The sequence below is a fragment of the Martes martes genome, assembly GCF_963455335.1.
Source record: "Martes martes genome assembly, chromosome: 10".
Lineage (NCBI taxonomy): Eukaryota > Metazoa > Chordata > Mammalia > Carnivora > Mustelidae > Martes > Martes martes.
Window position 1 is genome coordinate 46466683 of NC_137898.1, and position 15966 is coordinate 46482648.

Below are 15966 nucleotides of genomic sequence, written 5' to 3' on the forward strand. Positions count from 1 at the left end.
GCACTTTTACTTTCCTTCAAGAATTTTTCCTTTGGGGGCACCTGGGTGGCTCAGTGGGTTAAAGCCTCTGCTCAGCTCGGGTCATGATCCCAGGGTCCTGGGATCAAGCCCTGCATCAGGCTCTCTGCTCAGCAGGAAGCCTGCTTCCTCCTCTCTCTCTCTGCCTACTTGTGATCTCTGTGAAATAAATAAATAAAATCTTTTAAAAAATAATAATTAGAAGTAAATTAGAAATTAAAAATCACAACACTGGGGCACCTGGGTAGCTCAGTCATTAAGCACCTGCCTTCAGCTCAGATCATGATCCCAGGGTCCTGGGAATGAACCCAGCCCGTATTGGGCAGTGGGAATCCTGCTTCTCCCTCTCCCACTCCCCCTGCTAGTATTCCCTCTCTCACTGTCTCTCACTGTCAAATACATACATAAATAAATAAATCTTAAAAGAAAAAAAACTTTTCCTTTGCATTCACAACTTCAATGTCTGATGCAAGAGGCCTAGCTTTTGACCTATCTTAGCTTTTGAGGCACCCTCCTCTCGAGGCTTAATCATTTCTAGCTTTTCATTTAAAGTAAGAGACATGTGACTCTCACTTGACCACTAAGAGGGCCTTGAAGGGTTATTAACTGACCAAATTTCAATATTGTTCTATCTTGGGAAATAAGGAGGCCCAAAGAGAAGGGAGAGAGATGGGGGAACAGCTGGTCAGTGGAGCAGTCATAACACACAATATTTATTAACCATCTTTTATGAGCATGACTCATGGCACCCCAGACCAATTACAATAGTAACATCCAAGATCACTGATCACAGATCACCAGAACAAGTGTCATGATGAAAAAGTTTGAAATATTTTAACACTTACCAAAATGTGTCCGAGAAACATGAAGTGAGCAAATGCTGTTCTTAAAACAGTAAAAACAGACTTGCTTGATGAAGGTTTGCTACAAACCTTCAATTTGTTAAAAACAAAACAAAAAAATTCATCACAGCATCTGTGAGGTGCAATCAAAGGGGAGAAGTGCCTGTTTTTTTGTTATTGTTGAGATTTTCTATATTGTTTCCTTGTTATATGCTTGTTAGAACATTTTTATGACGGCTGCATTAGAATTTCTTGTCGGGGGCACCAGGATAGCTCAGTTGCTTAAGCATCCAACTCTTGATTTCAGCTCAGGTCATGATCTCAGAGCCCCCTATCAGCCTCCCTGCTCGGTGGGGAGACTGCCTGTCCCTCTCCCTCTGCTCCTCCCCCTGCTCATGCTCTCTTTCTAAAAGAAAGAAATAAAATCTTTAAAAATTTGTCAGATAATCCCAAATCTGATTTATCTTGACGTTAAGCATTGACTGTTTCTTTCCTCATTCAAGTTGTAATTTTCCTGGTTCTTGGTATGAAAAGTGATTTCTTTTATCATCAGCATTTTAGCTATTACCCTAGAAGACTCTGGGTCCTATTTAAATGTTTTGTATGGGGAGGTGGTTTTTTGTTTAGATTTAGTACACAGGTCCTGGTCTACTTTTTCAGGCTGTGGTTCTAATGACAATTTAGCTTCCTGGGCATCCACAGTGGTATTTCGGTCTGCCTGATTGTTTTCTGGTGCTACTAGGATTCCCACTGGTCCTTTCTGGTACTTCCGTGGGTGAGCAGATGGGAGGAGGAAGGAGGAATTTCCTCACACTGAGCCACCTGGTACCTCTCGGCAGGGCAAGAGAGTCTCCGGGCCACAGGCACAAAGAGCACCTTCAGGACTAGACACATGTCATGGCAGTATCCCCACTCTCTGGGTAAAGGGGGTCTCCTGCTCAGTAGGGAATGAGAATCCCTCCCTTGACCCCTTATTGTCAGTGCAGCTCCTGATCGGTTTCCCCCTGCTAGAGCAACTAGACTCACTTGGTGTCACTGGCAGGATTCTCATTTTATCTTGGGGAAGGAATGAGCCCACCTGAGTCACCTTCTGCTGGGTTACCTCTTGCTGTTAGGCAAGGGTTGTAAGAAACCCCATCACAGCAGTTTTTATTACTGGGGTCCCCAACTCCTCCACCCTCCTCTTTCCATTTTTCACGAAATTCGGCTGCCTCTTGTTATTTCCAGAGTTCATAGTTACATGTAGTGGAGAGGAGAGAATTAAAGCTGACGATGCAGGCAGAGCAAACACTGCAGTGTATGGTACAGAGAGGTAAAGTACAGTAAGTAGTACTACTATTAGTATTATGTTAAGTGATGAAATAAAAATACAGATAAAGTGGCACCAGAGTTCAAAGAAGATACATCAGCTTTAATCCAAATGGTTAACAGAAACTTTATGGAAGGGGTAGCATTTGAGCTGAGATATTAATTTGGCAGTATTTTATTTATAAAGATCAGGGAGGAATAATTTTTACAATCAAACTAAAAATGCATTCGGGGGAGCTCATCAAGAAAGAATGCAAATAAAGGTGCAAAAACAATAAAATAGCAAAGTACAGGGAACGTAAAATCATTAAAGTACATGCTTCATTTTTTTTTTTAAAGAGCCCTGGAAATAAGGTTGGAGAGGCATGTTGGGACTAAATTTTTGAGAACACAGGATTCCAGGCTAATGGGTATGAACAAGGGAGAATCACGGATTTTGAGCAGGGTAAAAAGCAAGTAAAGAGAAAAAGAAGTAATGGAGGGCACTGAAATGTTGAGAAGGTGAAAAGATAATCTTTATGTTAAGAACTGATGGAGATATGGGAAAAGAGCATTCTGGGCAGGGAGAGCAGCAAGTATGAAGACCCTGAGGGTCAGCCTGCCTAGCTTGTCTGAGGAATAACGAGGAGGCCTGAGTAACTGCAACAGAGTAAATGGAGAAATTAGTACAACACGAGGTCAGAGAAGTAAACGGAAGTAGAGTGAGGGACCATATTGTGGAAGGTCACTTGGGTCCATGACAAGGACTTCAACTTTTATTCTGGGTGAGAGGAGTGCAGGAAGCAAGAGTGACAAAATTTTAAATCAGAGCTTAAATTCCTATTTCCCACTGGCTCATATGTGGCAAATCTTGGTTTTGCCCAGAGAGCTAAGAATAGGTCCTGCACTTTAAAGGATGACTGAAGAGGGGGAGGGGGGGTAGGGTAGGTGGCTGTGTATGTATCACATCCAAATGCTAAAATATTTACTATCTGGCCCTTTCTAGAAAAAAACTGTGCTAAATCTTGTCTTACACTATAGTTTCAGAGATACTTAGAATTCATTATTATATATTAATATAATATTAGCTCACATTTTTATTGAGTGCTACTATCCCCCGGGCACTTGTTGTTGTTGTTGTTGTTGTTGTTGTTGTTGTTATCGTAATCAGCCCTCTGAGGAAACTGTATTATTCCCAATGTATAGGTGATGAAATGTTCGAGTGACATAAGAGGCTTGCCTTATTTTTCAGCAAGTAGGCTATATCAAACCAACTCTTCTGCCTAGAATAGTCTAGAAAAGCTGAAATAAAATAAAAACAGCAGGGCACCTGGGGGGCTCTGTGGGTTAAGCCTCTGCCTTCAGCTCAGGTCATGGTCCCAGGGTCCGGGGATGGAGTCCCACATCGGGCTCCCTGCTCAGTGGGGAGCCTGCTTCCCCCTTCCCCTCTGCCTACTTGTGATCTCTCTCTGCCAAATAAATAAATAAAATCTTTTTTTAAGTAAGTAAATAAATAAATAAAAATAGCACCCATTTCAAGGCTGTTCAGAGAACAGTCAGGCAGTCAGGCCTTGAAAGAACAAGAACTTAAGAGTTAATAAATGAAAATGAATCTGCCATCCTGTGCTACTTTCCCCATCAAGGTCTCTGCTACGGACTTGTAACTGGCGGGGGGAAGAGAGGCTACAGAACAGAGCAGTTAAGAGGCCAGGAATCAGAGCGGAGCTTTCTGTAGTCACAGGAGGCTGGAAGACTGAAACATCAGGGTTAGCAAGACAGGCAGGATCTCAGAGAGAAGAAAAAGCAGCAAGCTTGACTTCAGAGCTGCTTTCCCCTGAAGGCATTTGCCAATTTGCAAACAGCAGCTGAGATGGAGAAAGCAGGCAAAAATTGTCCAACAGATTTCTATTTTGAAAGTAAAATAGAGCTTTCAGCAATCTCAAGGCTGGAGGGAACAACAAAAAAAGGAGTTCCTAGAAAGCACCACTAACCCAACTGTTACAAGAACAGACAGAAAACTGGAACAGGCCTAAAACTACTAAAGAAACTGAATCCATTATTTCACATTTGTTCATAAAAAAAGCTCCAAACTGAGATGGCTTCACCACAGCATCCTTTCAAACATTAAAGAAAGAATACCAATCTTACCAAATGTTTCTTGATAACAGAGAGTGAATATCCCACTTTATTTTATGAGGCCATTATAAGCTTTATGCCAAAAACATGCCAAGAACATTATGAAAAACAAGAATTATAGGCCAATTTTCTCGTAAACATGGATTCAAAATTCCAAAACAAAAAATGAAATCCAGTGGTGTGTGTGTGTCTGTGTATGTATATTTTAAAATATTTTTTAAATTTTTACTATTTTAATAAAAATAATATTTTTAAAATATCTTGATCAAATTTGCTTTATTCTGGGAATATGGGAATGGTTTGACACAGGCACGGAATTAAACAATATAATTCACCACATTAATAGAATAAACAGAAAAATATCTAGGATTAGAACGGAACTTCCTGGGGCACCTGGGTGGCTCAGTGGGTTAAGCCGCTGCCTTCGGCTCAGGTCATGATCTCAGGATCCTGGGATCGAGTCCCGCATCGGGCTCTCTGCTCAGCAGGGAGCCTGCTTCCCTCTCTCCCTCTCTCTCTGCCTGCCTCTCTGTCTACTGTGATCTCTCTCTGTCAAATAAATAAATAAAATCTTTAAAAAAAAAAAAAAAAAAAAAGAACGGAACTTCCTTAATTTTTTTTTGAGCTTCCTTAATCTGATAAAAGGTATCCAGAGAAAGCATTGGTGATATTTTCATCAAAAGACATCATGATAAATCAGACTAGGAGAGGACTTTTTTTTTTTTTTAAACACACACATTTTGGGATGCCTGGGTGGCTCAGCTGGTGAAGCATAGGCCTTCGGCTCGGGTAATGATCCTGGAGTAAAGGATGGAGATCTGCACTCAGCAGAGAGCCTGCTTCTCCTTCTCTGCCTGCCCCTCTCCACTCATGGTCTCTCTCTCAAATAAATCTTTTTTTTTTTTTTAAAAGATTTGATAGACAGAGATCACAAGTAGGCAGAGAGAGGGGTAAGCAGGCTCCCCGTCGAGCAGAGAGCCTGATGTAGGGCTCGATTCCAGGACTCTGGGATCATGACCTGAGCAGAAGGCAGGGGCTTTAACCCACTGAGCCACCCAGGTGCCCCTCAAATAAATAAAATCTTAGAAAAAAAAACCCCACCCATTTTAACTACATTCTGTGTATATATATACACATATATATATGCTTTTATACTTTTATACTTTTATGTATATGTATGTATATATGTACATACATATATAGCATTTGTGTATACACACACACACACACTCTTTTCCAAAATACATAAACAAATCCTACTGATCACCAAGTAAATCAGTATAAAGACCCCACCCAAGGGGCGCCTGGGTGGCTCAGTGGGTTAAAGCCTCTGCCTTCACCTCAGGTCATGATCTCAGGGTCCTGGGATTGAGCCCCGCATCGGGCTCTCTGCTCCACAGGGAGCCTGCTTCCTCCTTTCTCTCTGCCTTCCTCTCTGCCTAGTTGTGATTTCTCTCTGTCAAATAAATAAATAAATAAATAAATAAATAAATAAATAAATAAAAGACCCCACCCAAGAATATCTGGGTAGCCAATTAACATATGAAAAGATACTCAACCTGATGAGTCATCAGTGAAATGCAAGTATTAAAAGCACAATGATACACTGTTGCACAGCTAGCAGAAAGATTTAAAAGAGACCCTACCAAGTGTTCACAAGGATGTGGAGCAACTGGAACTCTCAAAGGCTGATGGTGGGTAAAAACTGATACAAGTGCTTAGAAAACTGAGAGCTATCTACTGGGACTCTGCATATACATGCATACCCAATGACCCAGCGATCCACTCTAAGATATACACCCAACAAAAGACACCCAGAGTGCCAGCAGCACTACTTAAAATAGCCAGGAAGGGGTTCAGGACGGGCCCTCCCAGAATGTGCCACTTTGGCATTTGTCTTATTTTGAGCTGAAAGCACTTGAGATCCTGTGGCCTTAAGAAAAACTTCTGTCCCTCCTTTAAGTACACAGAAGAATCTAAATTGAGGGTCTTTCCCCGAATAAAGGTTATTAGCAGAGACAAAAATTTTTTAAGGATATTACATAATCTCTTACCCAACTTGGGGCTCAAACCTACAACCCTGAGATCCAGGGTCACATGCTCTACCAGCCAGGCGCCCCAGCAGAGATCAATTCTATCTGAGTGAATCACCTGTATGGCAGGACAAACATCTAATGACCAAACATCTGTTCTTCTAACCAACCTAGGAATTACATTCCTTTCCTCTGAAGTCCCAGACCCCTGCCCCCTTTTTGTCCTTAGCTGAGAATGACATATATACCTTATTTTCCCAGACTGCCTTTGGAATTTTCACATTTATGTGGATTGCCTATAAGGATGCCTATTAAATCTCATTTCCTCCTGTTAATTTGTCTTATATCAGTTTGATTCTTAGTCCAGCTACAGGACCTTTAAAGGGATAGAAATTCTTGCTTCCTGACAGCCAGAAAGCATTGTTTTCAAAAATTGGGATAGAGACAACTAACTAAATAAATCTAATAAAGAGAGTAATGTTTCTGTAAATATAAAGAACAGAGATTTGGTATTTATTAATGTTTATCTATTAGTGTGGAAACCATCAGGTTTCAAATCAGCATATTATAACATAGTTTATAATTAATTTTATAAATATTTACATTAATAATTTATTTTGTTAATATTTATGTTATATATATTTCTACATAATTTATAATATAACATTATAGTTTTGTAGACTAGAATGCATACACATTTCAATACAATGTGAAAATGGGAAAAGATCTGTAAAGATATACATCAAAAGTTAACATAATTAGGGCGCCTGGGTGGCTCAGTGGATTAAAGCCTCTGCCTTTGGCTCAGGTCATGGTCTCAGGGTCCTGGGATCGAGCCCCGCATCGGGCTCTCTGCTCAGCGGGGAGCCTGCTTCCTCCTCTCTTTCCCTGCCTGCCTCTCTGACTAGTTGCAATATCTGTCTATCAAATAAATAAATAAAATCTTTAAAAAAAAAAGTTAACATAATTAACATAGTTACTGCTTGTATTTAGGAGTGATTTTCCTTTTTTCTCTTATACTTCTATTTTCAATTCTTCTGATATTAATATATATTACTTAAGTAATCAAAAAGTTTAAAAGTATATATTATGATTCCATTTATATATTTATAAAGTTCATAAATAAGCAAAGGCAGAAGAAAAATTAAATTTCCTTACTACCATTGACAAATCCTTGAAAGGCAGAGTGACATTCTTCTAGGGCTCAACTGACTTGATGTTAATACTTTGCTAAGGGCAAAAGGCAATCTTAGCCTATCCTCTATCCCTCCCACCCCCCAGCATCCTGTAAGTCTACTTTAACGTATAAAAATTCCTTTATCTCAAAACCCCCAGCCTATATGGCCCACCAATATACATCTGAAGGGTCTCATGACTAAGGTTTTATTAGACGGTAATACATGACCTTTTCCTAACAGCTAGCCCCCTCAAGGTCCTGGAAACCTTGCTTTCAAAATTCCTTAGAGACTTACACTACCCCTAACCCCTCCCAACCTGGAAGTATATAATGGGCCACTCCTCATGACCCCAGTGCAGCTCTTTCTGCCCACAGGTCCTATCCCCATGCTTTATAATAAAATCACCTTTTTGCACCAAAGATGTCTCAAGAATTCTTTCTTGGCCTTCTGCTTCCAACCCTAACATCTTTCCTACATCAGTCAGGAGAGACATCATTCTTGGGGATACAGTCAATAACGAGAATGATACATAAGTGAGGTTTCTGGAATGCTGGTAAAGTTCTATTTCTTGAAATGGGTATTAGTTATGTGAAATGTTTAGTTTGTGAAAATTCATGAAGTTGTGCGCTTTTTTGTATGTATAATTTAGTTGAAAGTTTACCAAAAACCCAAAACAAACAAACAAACAAAAAAACCCCAAACACTGTGTTTTTGTTTCCCTAGTAAAATATTCTGCCAAATGTTTTGCTTCTTCTCATATATGGCCTTTAATCTATTTCCCCCCCTCTGTGAATCAGTTGCCCACAATCAGAAAAAAAAATCTCATGCTTAGTATAGAATTATTCATTTATTCTGAGCCCAGATTATACTACCAACATTTAAAAAAATAACTCTTACACAAGCATGGTTTCTTATCATTTTCTTCTTCCCCTCGTGATTAAAATATATATATATATATTTTTTTAAATTACCTAGAAGAAAGTTCTTTTAGCTCAGTTAAAGAAAATCTTATGACACAGAAACCTCATGAATATAACTTCCATAAAATGTCAAAAGTTTCAGGGTACCTGGGTGGCTCAGTTAGTTAAGCGTCTGCCTTAGACTCAGGTCTTGATCCCAGGGTCCCAGAATCAAGCCCAGAATCAAAGCCCCATACCTGGCTCCCCGCTCACAGGGTACCTGCTTCTCCCTCTCCCTCTGCCCCTTCCACCACCCATCATGTTCTCTCAAATAATTAAAATATTTTTTTAAAATTTAAAATATATATATATAAAATGAGTAAATAAAAATTAAAAGTAACAAAATGCCAAAAGTTTCATTACAGTATCCCTGAAACAAACATTATGTGTCAACTATCTTCAATTTTAAAAAAATTTCATTACAGACATTTCATTACAGATATTTACTATATTTACCTGATAATGAGGTTTATACCACTGCTTTAAGTCCCAATCCCAAAGAATCATCTGGAAAACAAAACAAAACAAAACAAAACACTTAGTTAAAAACCAGAAATAAACAAATATATGTCAAGATGAAATAGAACATCTTCAATTACAGGTACCTAAAAGACAGCTTATAGTTTGGGAGAGCAACTGGAAATGTGAGAATAAAATTATCAATAGAAAGAATATTCCATAAATTATATACTCTGTGATTGGGAAATCAAGAAAATTGTCAGAATAAAGTCACTATAATAAGGTATATTAACCTTCAAATTATCCATTACTACAAAAAGGAAAATACAAATCAAAATAACACCCAGTTACTAAAAATACAAGAAAAATTACAAATCATCAGACATTCTCCATCTTCCCACCATCTTCAAAGGATCATCACTCATCATTCTAAACCATGTCGGTAGGTGGTGCTATTTCCTTACTAATAAGGCAGTTCTTGCAAAAGCAATTTAAAAAGCTTGTCCTTGGCGCCTGGGTGGCTCAGTGGTTTATGCCTCTGCCTTCAGCTCAGGTCATGATCTCGGGGTCCTGGGATGGAGGCCCGCATCGGGCTCTCTGCTCAGCAGGGAGCCTGCTTCCCCCTCTCTCTCTGCCTGCCTCTCTGCCTACATGTGATCTGTCAAATAAATGAATAAAATCTTTAAAAAAAAAAAAAAAAGCTGTCCTTGAGGTTAGATTAAGTATAAAGTAACAGATTATAAACAGCAACACTCAACCCTTTTGATATGCAGATAATTAGTGACCATTTTCCTGTTTGTCTCCTTTATAGGCTATCCATGATAACTTCTTAGTCCCAGACTAGTATTTTCCTGTCCTTTTTCTTCCTGGCGAGCTTTCTGGCCACTTCTCCTTCCAACAGTCACTATGCTCAAGGAGAAAACATTAGCTTTAATTTAGCAATCTATAACTGCTATCTATAATCAATCATAAATTTCTCTTTAATTTATAAAAAGGTCTCCTTTTGCCAAAATAAATTGATAATAATTGCAATTTTCTACATAGCTTCCTAGCCTCTAATTTAAACCTAATTTGTAATACATCACCTGATTTCTATATACTGAACTATTATTTTTTTTCCAAGTAAATTCTTCCCCCAACGGGGGGGCTCCATCTCACAACTGCAAGATCAGGAGTCACATATTCTTATGGACTGAGCCACGAGGCACACCTGAAGAGTGAACTATTTGTGTTGTTTTTTTATCCTTGGTCTTCTGTCTCCTGTCTGCAAAAGATCTTAAAGGGTTATCCACTCTATCACTGGTCCAATATTTTATCAGGAGTTCGCATATTTTTTTTTCTATAGAGGGACAGAGAGTAAATATTTCAGGCTACGGAAGCCACCTAAGGTCCTGCGACATCATCTTTCTGTTTTACAATGCTTAAAACACAAAACCATTCTTAGCTGGAAGGCCCTACAAAAACAGGCTGCTAGCTGGATTTGGTTGGTGGGCTATAGTTTGCTGACCCCTATTTTAGAGGACATACCCACCCTTAATCACTCAAAAGACTGTCAGTTGTCATTATCACCATCTCCCTGTCAACATCCTTGCAAAAGGCCATCTCTTGCTAGTGGAAAAAAAAAACTATTTCTCCCCCAAAGAATATCCCAACATACTGTAACTACATCTAAAACCCATGGACCAGTACCCACAAAATGGACATGGTATAACTACATGCAAAGCAGTTCGTGAATATTAGTAGACTCATTAAATTTATGCAGTATTTTATATGGTCCTAAGTGTAATCCTGACATAATTATTTCAGGTTGTGATGTGACAGCATACATTCTAGATTCTAGAAACATTAGTTAATTACTTTCTCAGAACACTCATGTTAAAAGTAATGTAACTTGGGGCACCTGGGTGGCTCAGCTGGTTAAGCAGCAGACTCCTGATTTCAGCTCAGGTCTTGATCTCGGGATCCTGGGATTGAGCCCTGCATGGGACTCCAAACTCAACCCAGAATCTGCTTCTCCCTCTCTCTACCCCCACATTCTCTCTCCCTCTCTAAGATAAATAAAAATTTTTTTAAAAGTAACATAACTTAAATCCCTAAGTTTCTTTTATACTTGGTATTTCTATGTTCCACTTTGTCCACTCTCACACAATCGGTATTTTTTTTTAATTTATTTATTTGACAGATAGAGATCACAAGTAAGGAGAGAGGCAGGCAGAGAGAGAGGAATGGAAGCAGGCTCCCTGCTGAGTAGAGAGCCCCATGTGGGGCTTGATCCCAGGACCCTGGGATCATGACCCGAGCCGAAGGCAGAGGCTTTAACTCACTGAGCCACCCAGGCGCCCCGACACAATCGGTATTTTTAAAGTATTTATGTATTTGAGAGAGAGAGAGAGCGCGCGCGCGCGCGTGCACACACACACACACACACACACACACACACACACACACACACGCGGCAGAGGGTGGGGGGAGCAGGGCGAGAGGGAGAAACAGACTCCAGGCTGAGCAGGGAGTCCTACATGGGGCTTGATCCCAGGACTGACCTGAGCTGAAGGCAGACACTTAACTGAGCCAACCCAGGAGTCCCTACAATTGGTATTTTAGACCCAACTGCAATACTTTACTTCTGTCCTTAATTTTTCTTTTGAGATTGAGGATGTCAACTAGCATAGTGACCATTCATCATTTGTAAACCTGAGGGTTTGTTTTTTTTTTTAAGATTTTATTCATTTATTTTGACAGAGACAGAGATCACAAGCAGACAGAACAGCAGGCAGAGAGAGAGGGGGAAGCAGGCTCCCCGCTGAGCAGAGAGCCCAATGTGGGGCTAGATCCCAGGACCGTGAGATCATGACCTGAGCCAAGGCGGAGGCTTAATCCACTGAGCCACCCAGGCGCCCCAACCCTGAGGATTTCTTAAGTCACCAATAAAAGCACAGAACAGACAAGTGTGAAGTCAGAGCCACATGATCAGTCACCAAAAATTACCTAGGAGATAGGCATCAATTCACTGATTTGCATTCTAAATCTGCAAACTTGCCTAACTACTGTCCTCCAATCCATACTTCCACATGTCTTCTACAAAGTATGCCATTAAACAGTGACAAATGCCTATTCCTCACTTTCCCAATTCATGGGTCTACGTAGAAGCTAATCTTTTGCTAAATCAAGCACATTTTCATTAGGACAGTTCCTTAACACGGCGTCTTCCTTGCTCCCCATTTCATTCAACTATAATTGAATACTATCTTTTTAAAAGCTTGTAGTCTACTGCCAGAACCATACCTGCATTCATATTATGCATTCTTAAGGAAGTGCTATCACTCCCAAGCAGGTGAAAACTGGTTAAAATGATCATAGGCCTCCAAAAACCACAGTACAGAAGCAGAGAGACTGTCAATCTATAGTACTGAAATTTCATAGAGGAGGAAGAATGATTAGAGGGGGGAAAAATGTCTAAAACGGCTCATTGGGAAGGGAATTATAATGAAAATAAAGTTGAAAAATAGGGACATAAAGTCATCCGGCTTCTTGCTGAGAGAAACACCATTAGCTTATGGTCAGAGCGCACCGTGTTGAAGGTTTGCCTGCTTCTATTAGAAGCTGCAGCAACACGAGAGGTCATGGACGCCCTACTCCAACTGCTCTTGGAGGCCTTTGTCTGAAATCCCCTGCAGGTTAGCAACTGAAAAAATATACAGTGAAAGTCACAAACTGCTAGCAGACTGTCCTCTGTTTAATCTGAACACCTAGCGATTAGTGATTTTGAGCAAACACAATTTTTGCCTGGGTCGCAGACGATGTATGAGCCAGGAATTCTGCAGGTACAAATGTATGAAAGCAGTGTGACTCCAAGTGTGCACCACGGTAAGATAAAGAAAGAAATGGACAGTACAGGCTTAGGGATTTTTACAGCAATTTAACATTGGCGGAAACGTTTTTTGTGCATTTTATAAAAGCATCAATCCACAACAGATCAGAAGAAAAACCTTCCCAAAACTTGGACTTTGCTATACTGTTTAACCTAGATGCACACAGCAGCACTGTACGGGGTAGCAAGCAAACTCGGTGTAACCCAACTGTCCATAACAAGATGGGGACACTGGTATATTCATACCATGGAATACAAAGGCGAAAATAAATGAAGTACCATTACATATTACATAAATTAATCCCAGAAACAGAGGACTGAATAAGAAAAGTCACAGAAGAAGACACACAGTATAATTTGATACCTGTAAAATATTTACTTTTCAGGAAAGTAAAATATACGTTTGAAATAATTACTTTTCAGGAATAGAAATATACATATACATATACATATATATTTATATCATATATATAAAATATATATTAAAATAATTACTTTCCAGGAATATAAATATATAGGAAACTCTAAGAAATTTAGGATGGTGATTGTTTCTAAGGGATAAGAGAAGGAAACTGGAGCCAGGCGTGGTATACGCGGAACTTCAAAGTTACCGGTCATGTTCAAAATCAATAGTAATGGAGAGTAGCTGGTGTTTGTTATCCTTCGTCTATATTTTATGCATATTTTGTAAGTATTTATCTAGCTTTAATTAAAAACAAAGAATTTAGGAAGGTAAAGAAGTGAAGACCGTGACTAGTGAAAACTCTTGAGAAATTGTGCTGTAAGTGGCAAGAATGATGAAATGGGATAATGGTTGGAAAAGAATGTGGGGATAATACTTTTTGTCGTTGTTGACAGGGTTAACAAAAGCTCTAGGTTCTAGAGCTTGTCTATACCTGATAGGAACGATCCAGGACAGTAGCAGAACTAATAATACAGGATAGATTGAGAGATACTCAAAATAACAAAATCCTTAAGAGGAAGATACTGCTCAATGGCTCTATAATAATAGGATTTAGATAAAATTTAAACTAGGAAACAGTAATGGAGTATTAGCCATTATTTATCAGATTATGATCTATAAATCACTTGTTCATCAGTGGTCTGGAATATTTAGAGGGAAAAAGGAATCTATATACTTTACATATATTTCACAATTATGAAATATTAGATTAATTCTGATTTCCACAGAGTTCTCATCATCCTCATCGTAATAGCTATTATTTTCTTAAAAGCTGGGCAGGTGCCCTAAGGCCTGTGTTATTCTTTACAAATTATCTTAACTGAAGTATTTTTAAATCACTGAAATATTATTGTTTGCATCTATTAAAGTTTGCATTCTTTTCATTGTGTTGCGCTATATCTCCAATCAAAAAAAGAAATGGCTCAAAGTTGGTTTCCTAAAGCTTAAGGTGTTGATAAAAATAGAAACATAAATAACTCAGAATTAATGCTCAGCCTAGATCAAGAACAAGACTCCAGGAGCGCCTGGGTGGCTCAGGTCATGATCTCCAGGTCCTGGAATGGAGCCCCACATTGGGCTCCCAGCTCAGCAGGGGGTCTGCTTCTCCCCCCCACCGCCCCACCTCTCCTCCTGCTTGTGCTCTCTCAAATGAATAAATAAAATCTTAAAAAAAAAAAAAAGACTCTAATGCAAATGGAATACAAATCTAATGCAAATACCACACAAACCCAAAAAATGAACATATTACTAGGACATACAAGAGTGACTATCTAAAAGCTAATTTTTTTTTTGGCTTGTATTCATTTATCCTATATTCTTCTGCCTGTTTTCCACTTTGAAACTTTATCGAATAATGATAATAGGAAACCATGGAAACTTTTAGGTCATATTCCAACAAAACCTAAAAATCGTTTTGGTAAACCAACAGAATCTTTCTAGAACAAGAGCATAATGCTTTCTTATATGAATCTGAATATTTTTGTTCTTTTTTTTTAAGATTTTATTTATTTATTTGACAGAGATCACAAGTAGGCAGAGAGGCAGGCAGAGACAGAGGAAGGGAAGCAGGCTCCCCGCTGAGCAGAGAGCCCGATGCAGGACTCGATCCCAGGACCCTGGGATCATAACCTGAGCCGAAGGCAGAGGCTTTAACCCACTGAGCCATCCAGGCGCCCAGGATTTTCATTCTTAAAACAGAAGAGATACCATCCAGATTCTCTGCTCCTCACTGCAAATGTGCATTTAAAAAAAAAAAAAAAAAAAAAGATATACTACTGCCGAGGGGCTTGTAAAACCAACCAGCCACGCAGATGATAAGCATTATGCTGGAAGGGATAACAGATCAAATAATTTCCAACATATACTTACCATACTACACCTTGGGGTATTCCAGAACCGAAAAGGCATAGGATGTAAGAGTAATTACCGTCACGCTTGCATACAGTAGCTATGTCACTTAACTGCTGGATGAATGAGCTCCTGTGCTAAGTGTGAATCAACCCTGGTTATGTGCAATACTTAGGAGGGAGGGTGGCAGACAAGTTCCTACATGTCTATCACTGAAAACCCATACTACAAAAGAGGATTCCCCCCCATTTAATGATTATTTTGTGAACTCTGACAGAAACTGAGAAACGTGTATTGGAAGTTCTGAGAGAATCAGTTATCTGTACAGCAAGAAGTCCTGCCAAACAATGAGAATATCTCCTAACTGCAGATTTATACACTACTTTATTCATAGAAGACAGCTGGTGGTTGGAACACATATGCTGGTCATAATTCAGCTTTAAGAAATAGCATAAATGTAACTGCACACAATTTTCAGCCACAGAGTATACATCCTTTCTGTGTGCTGTGGGAAATAGGACAAATAAAATGTATTTGTTTTTGAGAGAGACAGAGGAGGGACAGAGAGAGGGAGAGAGGGACTCTCCAGCAGACTCCTGGCTAAGCACAGAGCCTGATGTGGGGCTCAGTCCCACGACCCTGAGACCATGTCCCACAGCGAAAATCAAGAGTTGGGTGCTTAACCGAGACACCCAGGCACCCCTATTTCTCAAGTTTTTAAGTATGATAATGGTCATTAGCTTAGCAACTGACACAGCTCTGAAAATAATCTTCAGTGAGAAATCTCTTTACAACTGCAGGGTTCACGCTGAATCTGAGTATTCAGAACCAAGAGCCAAAAAGACGCTGCCTTTCATCGCCCAATTACGATT

At 39.5% G+C, this 15966-nt stretch overlaps 1 protein-coding gene across 2 annotated transcripts in view; it reads right to left on the bottom strand.

Moving 5' to 3' along the window:
• Positions 1 to 15966, bottom strand: part of PDE3B (phosphodiesterase 3B) — a 180297-nt gene that overhangs the window by 58854 nt on the left and 105477 nt on the right. For both annotated transcript variants that reach the window (XM_080817439.1, XM_080817438.1), the window contains exon 2: positions 8910 to 8960. In XM_080817439.1, the coding sequence (XP_080673565.1) occupies positions 8910 to 8960 (51 nt within the window). The remainder of the gene's footprint in view (positions 1 to 8909; positions 8961 to 15966) is intronic.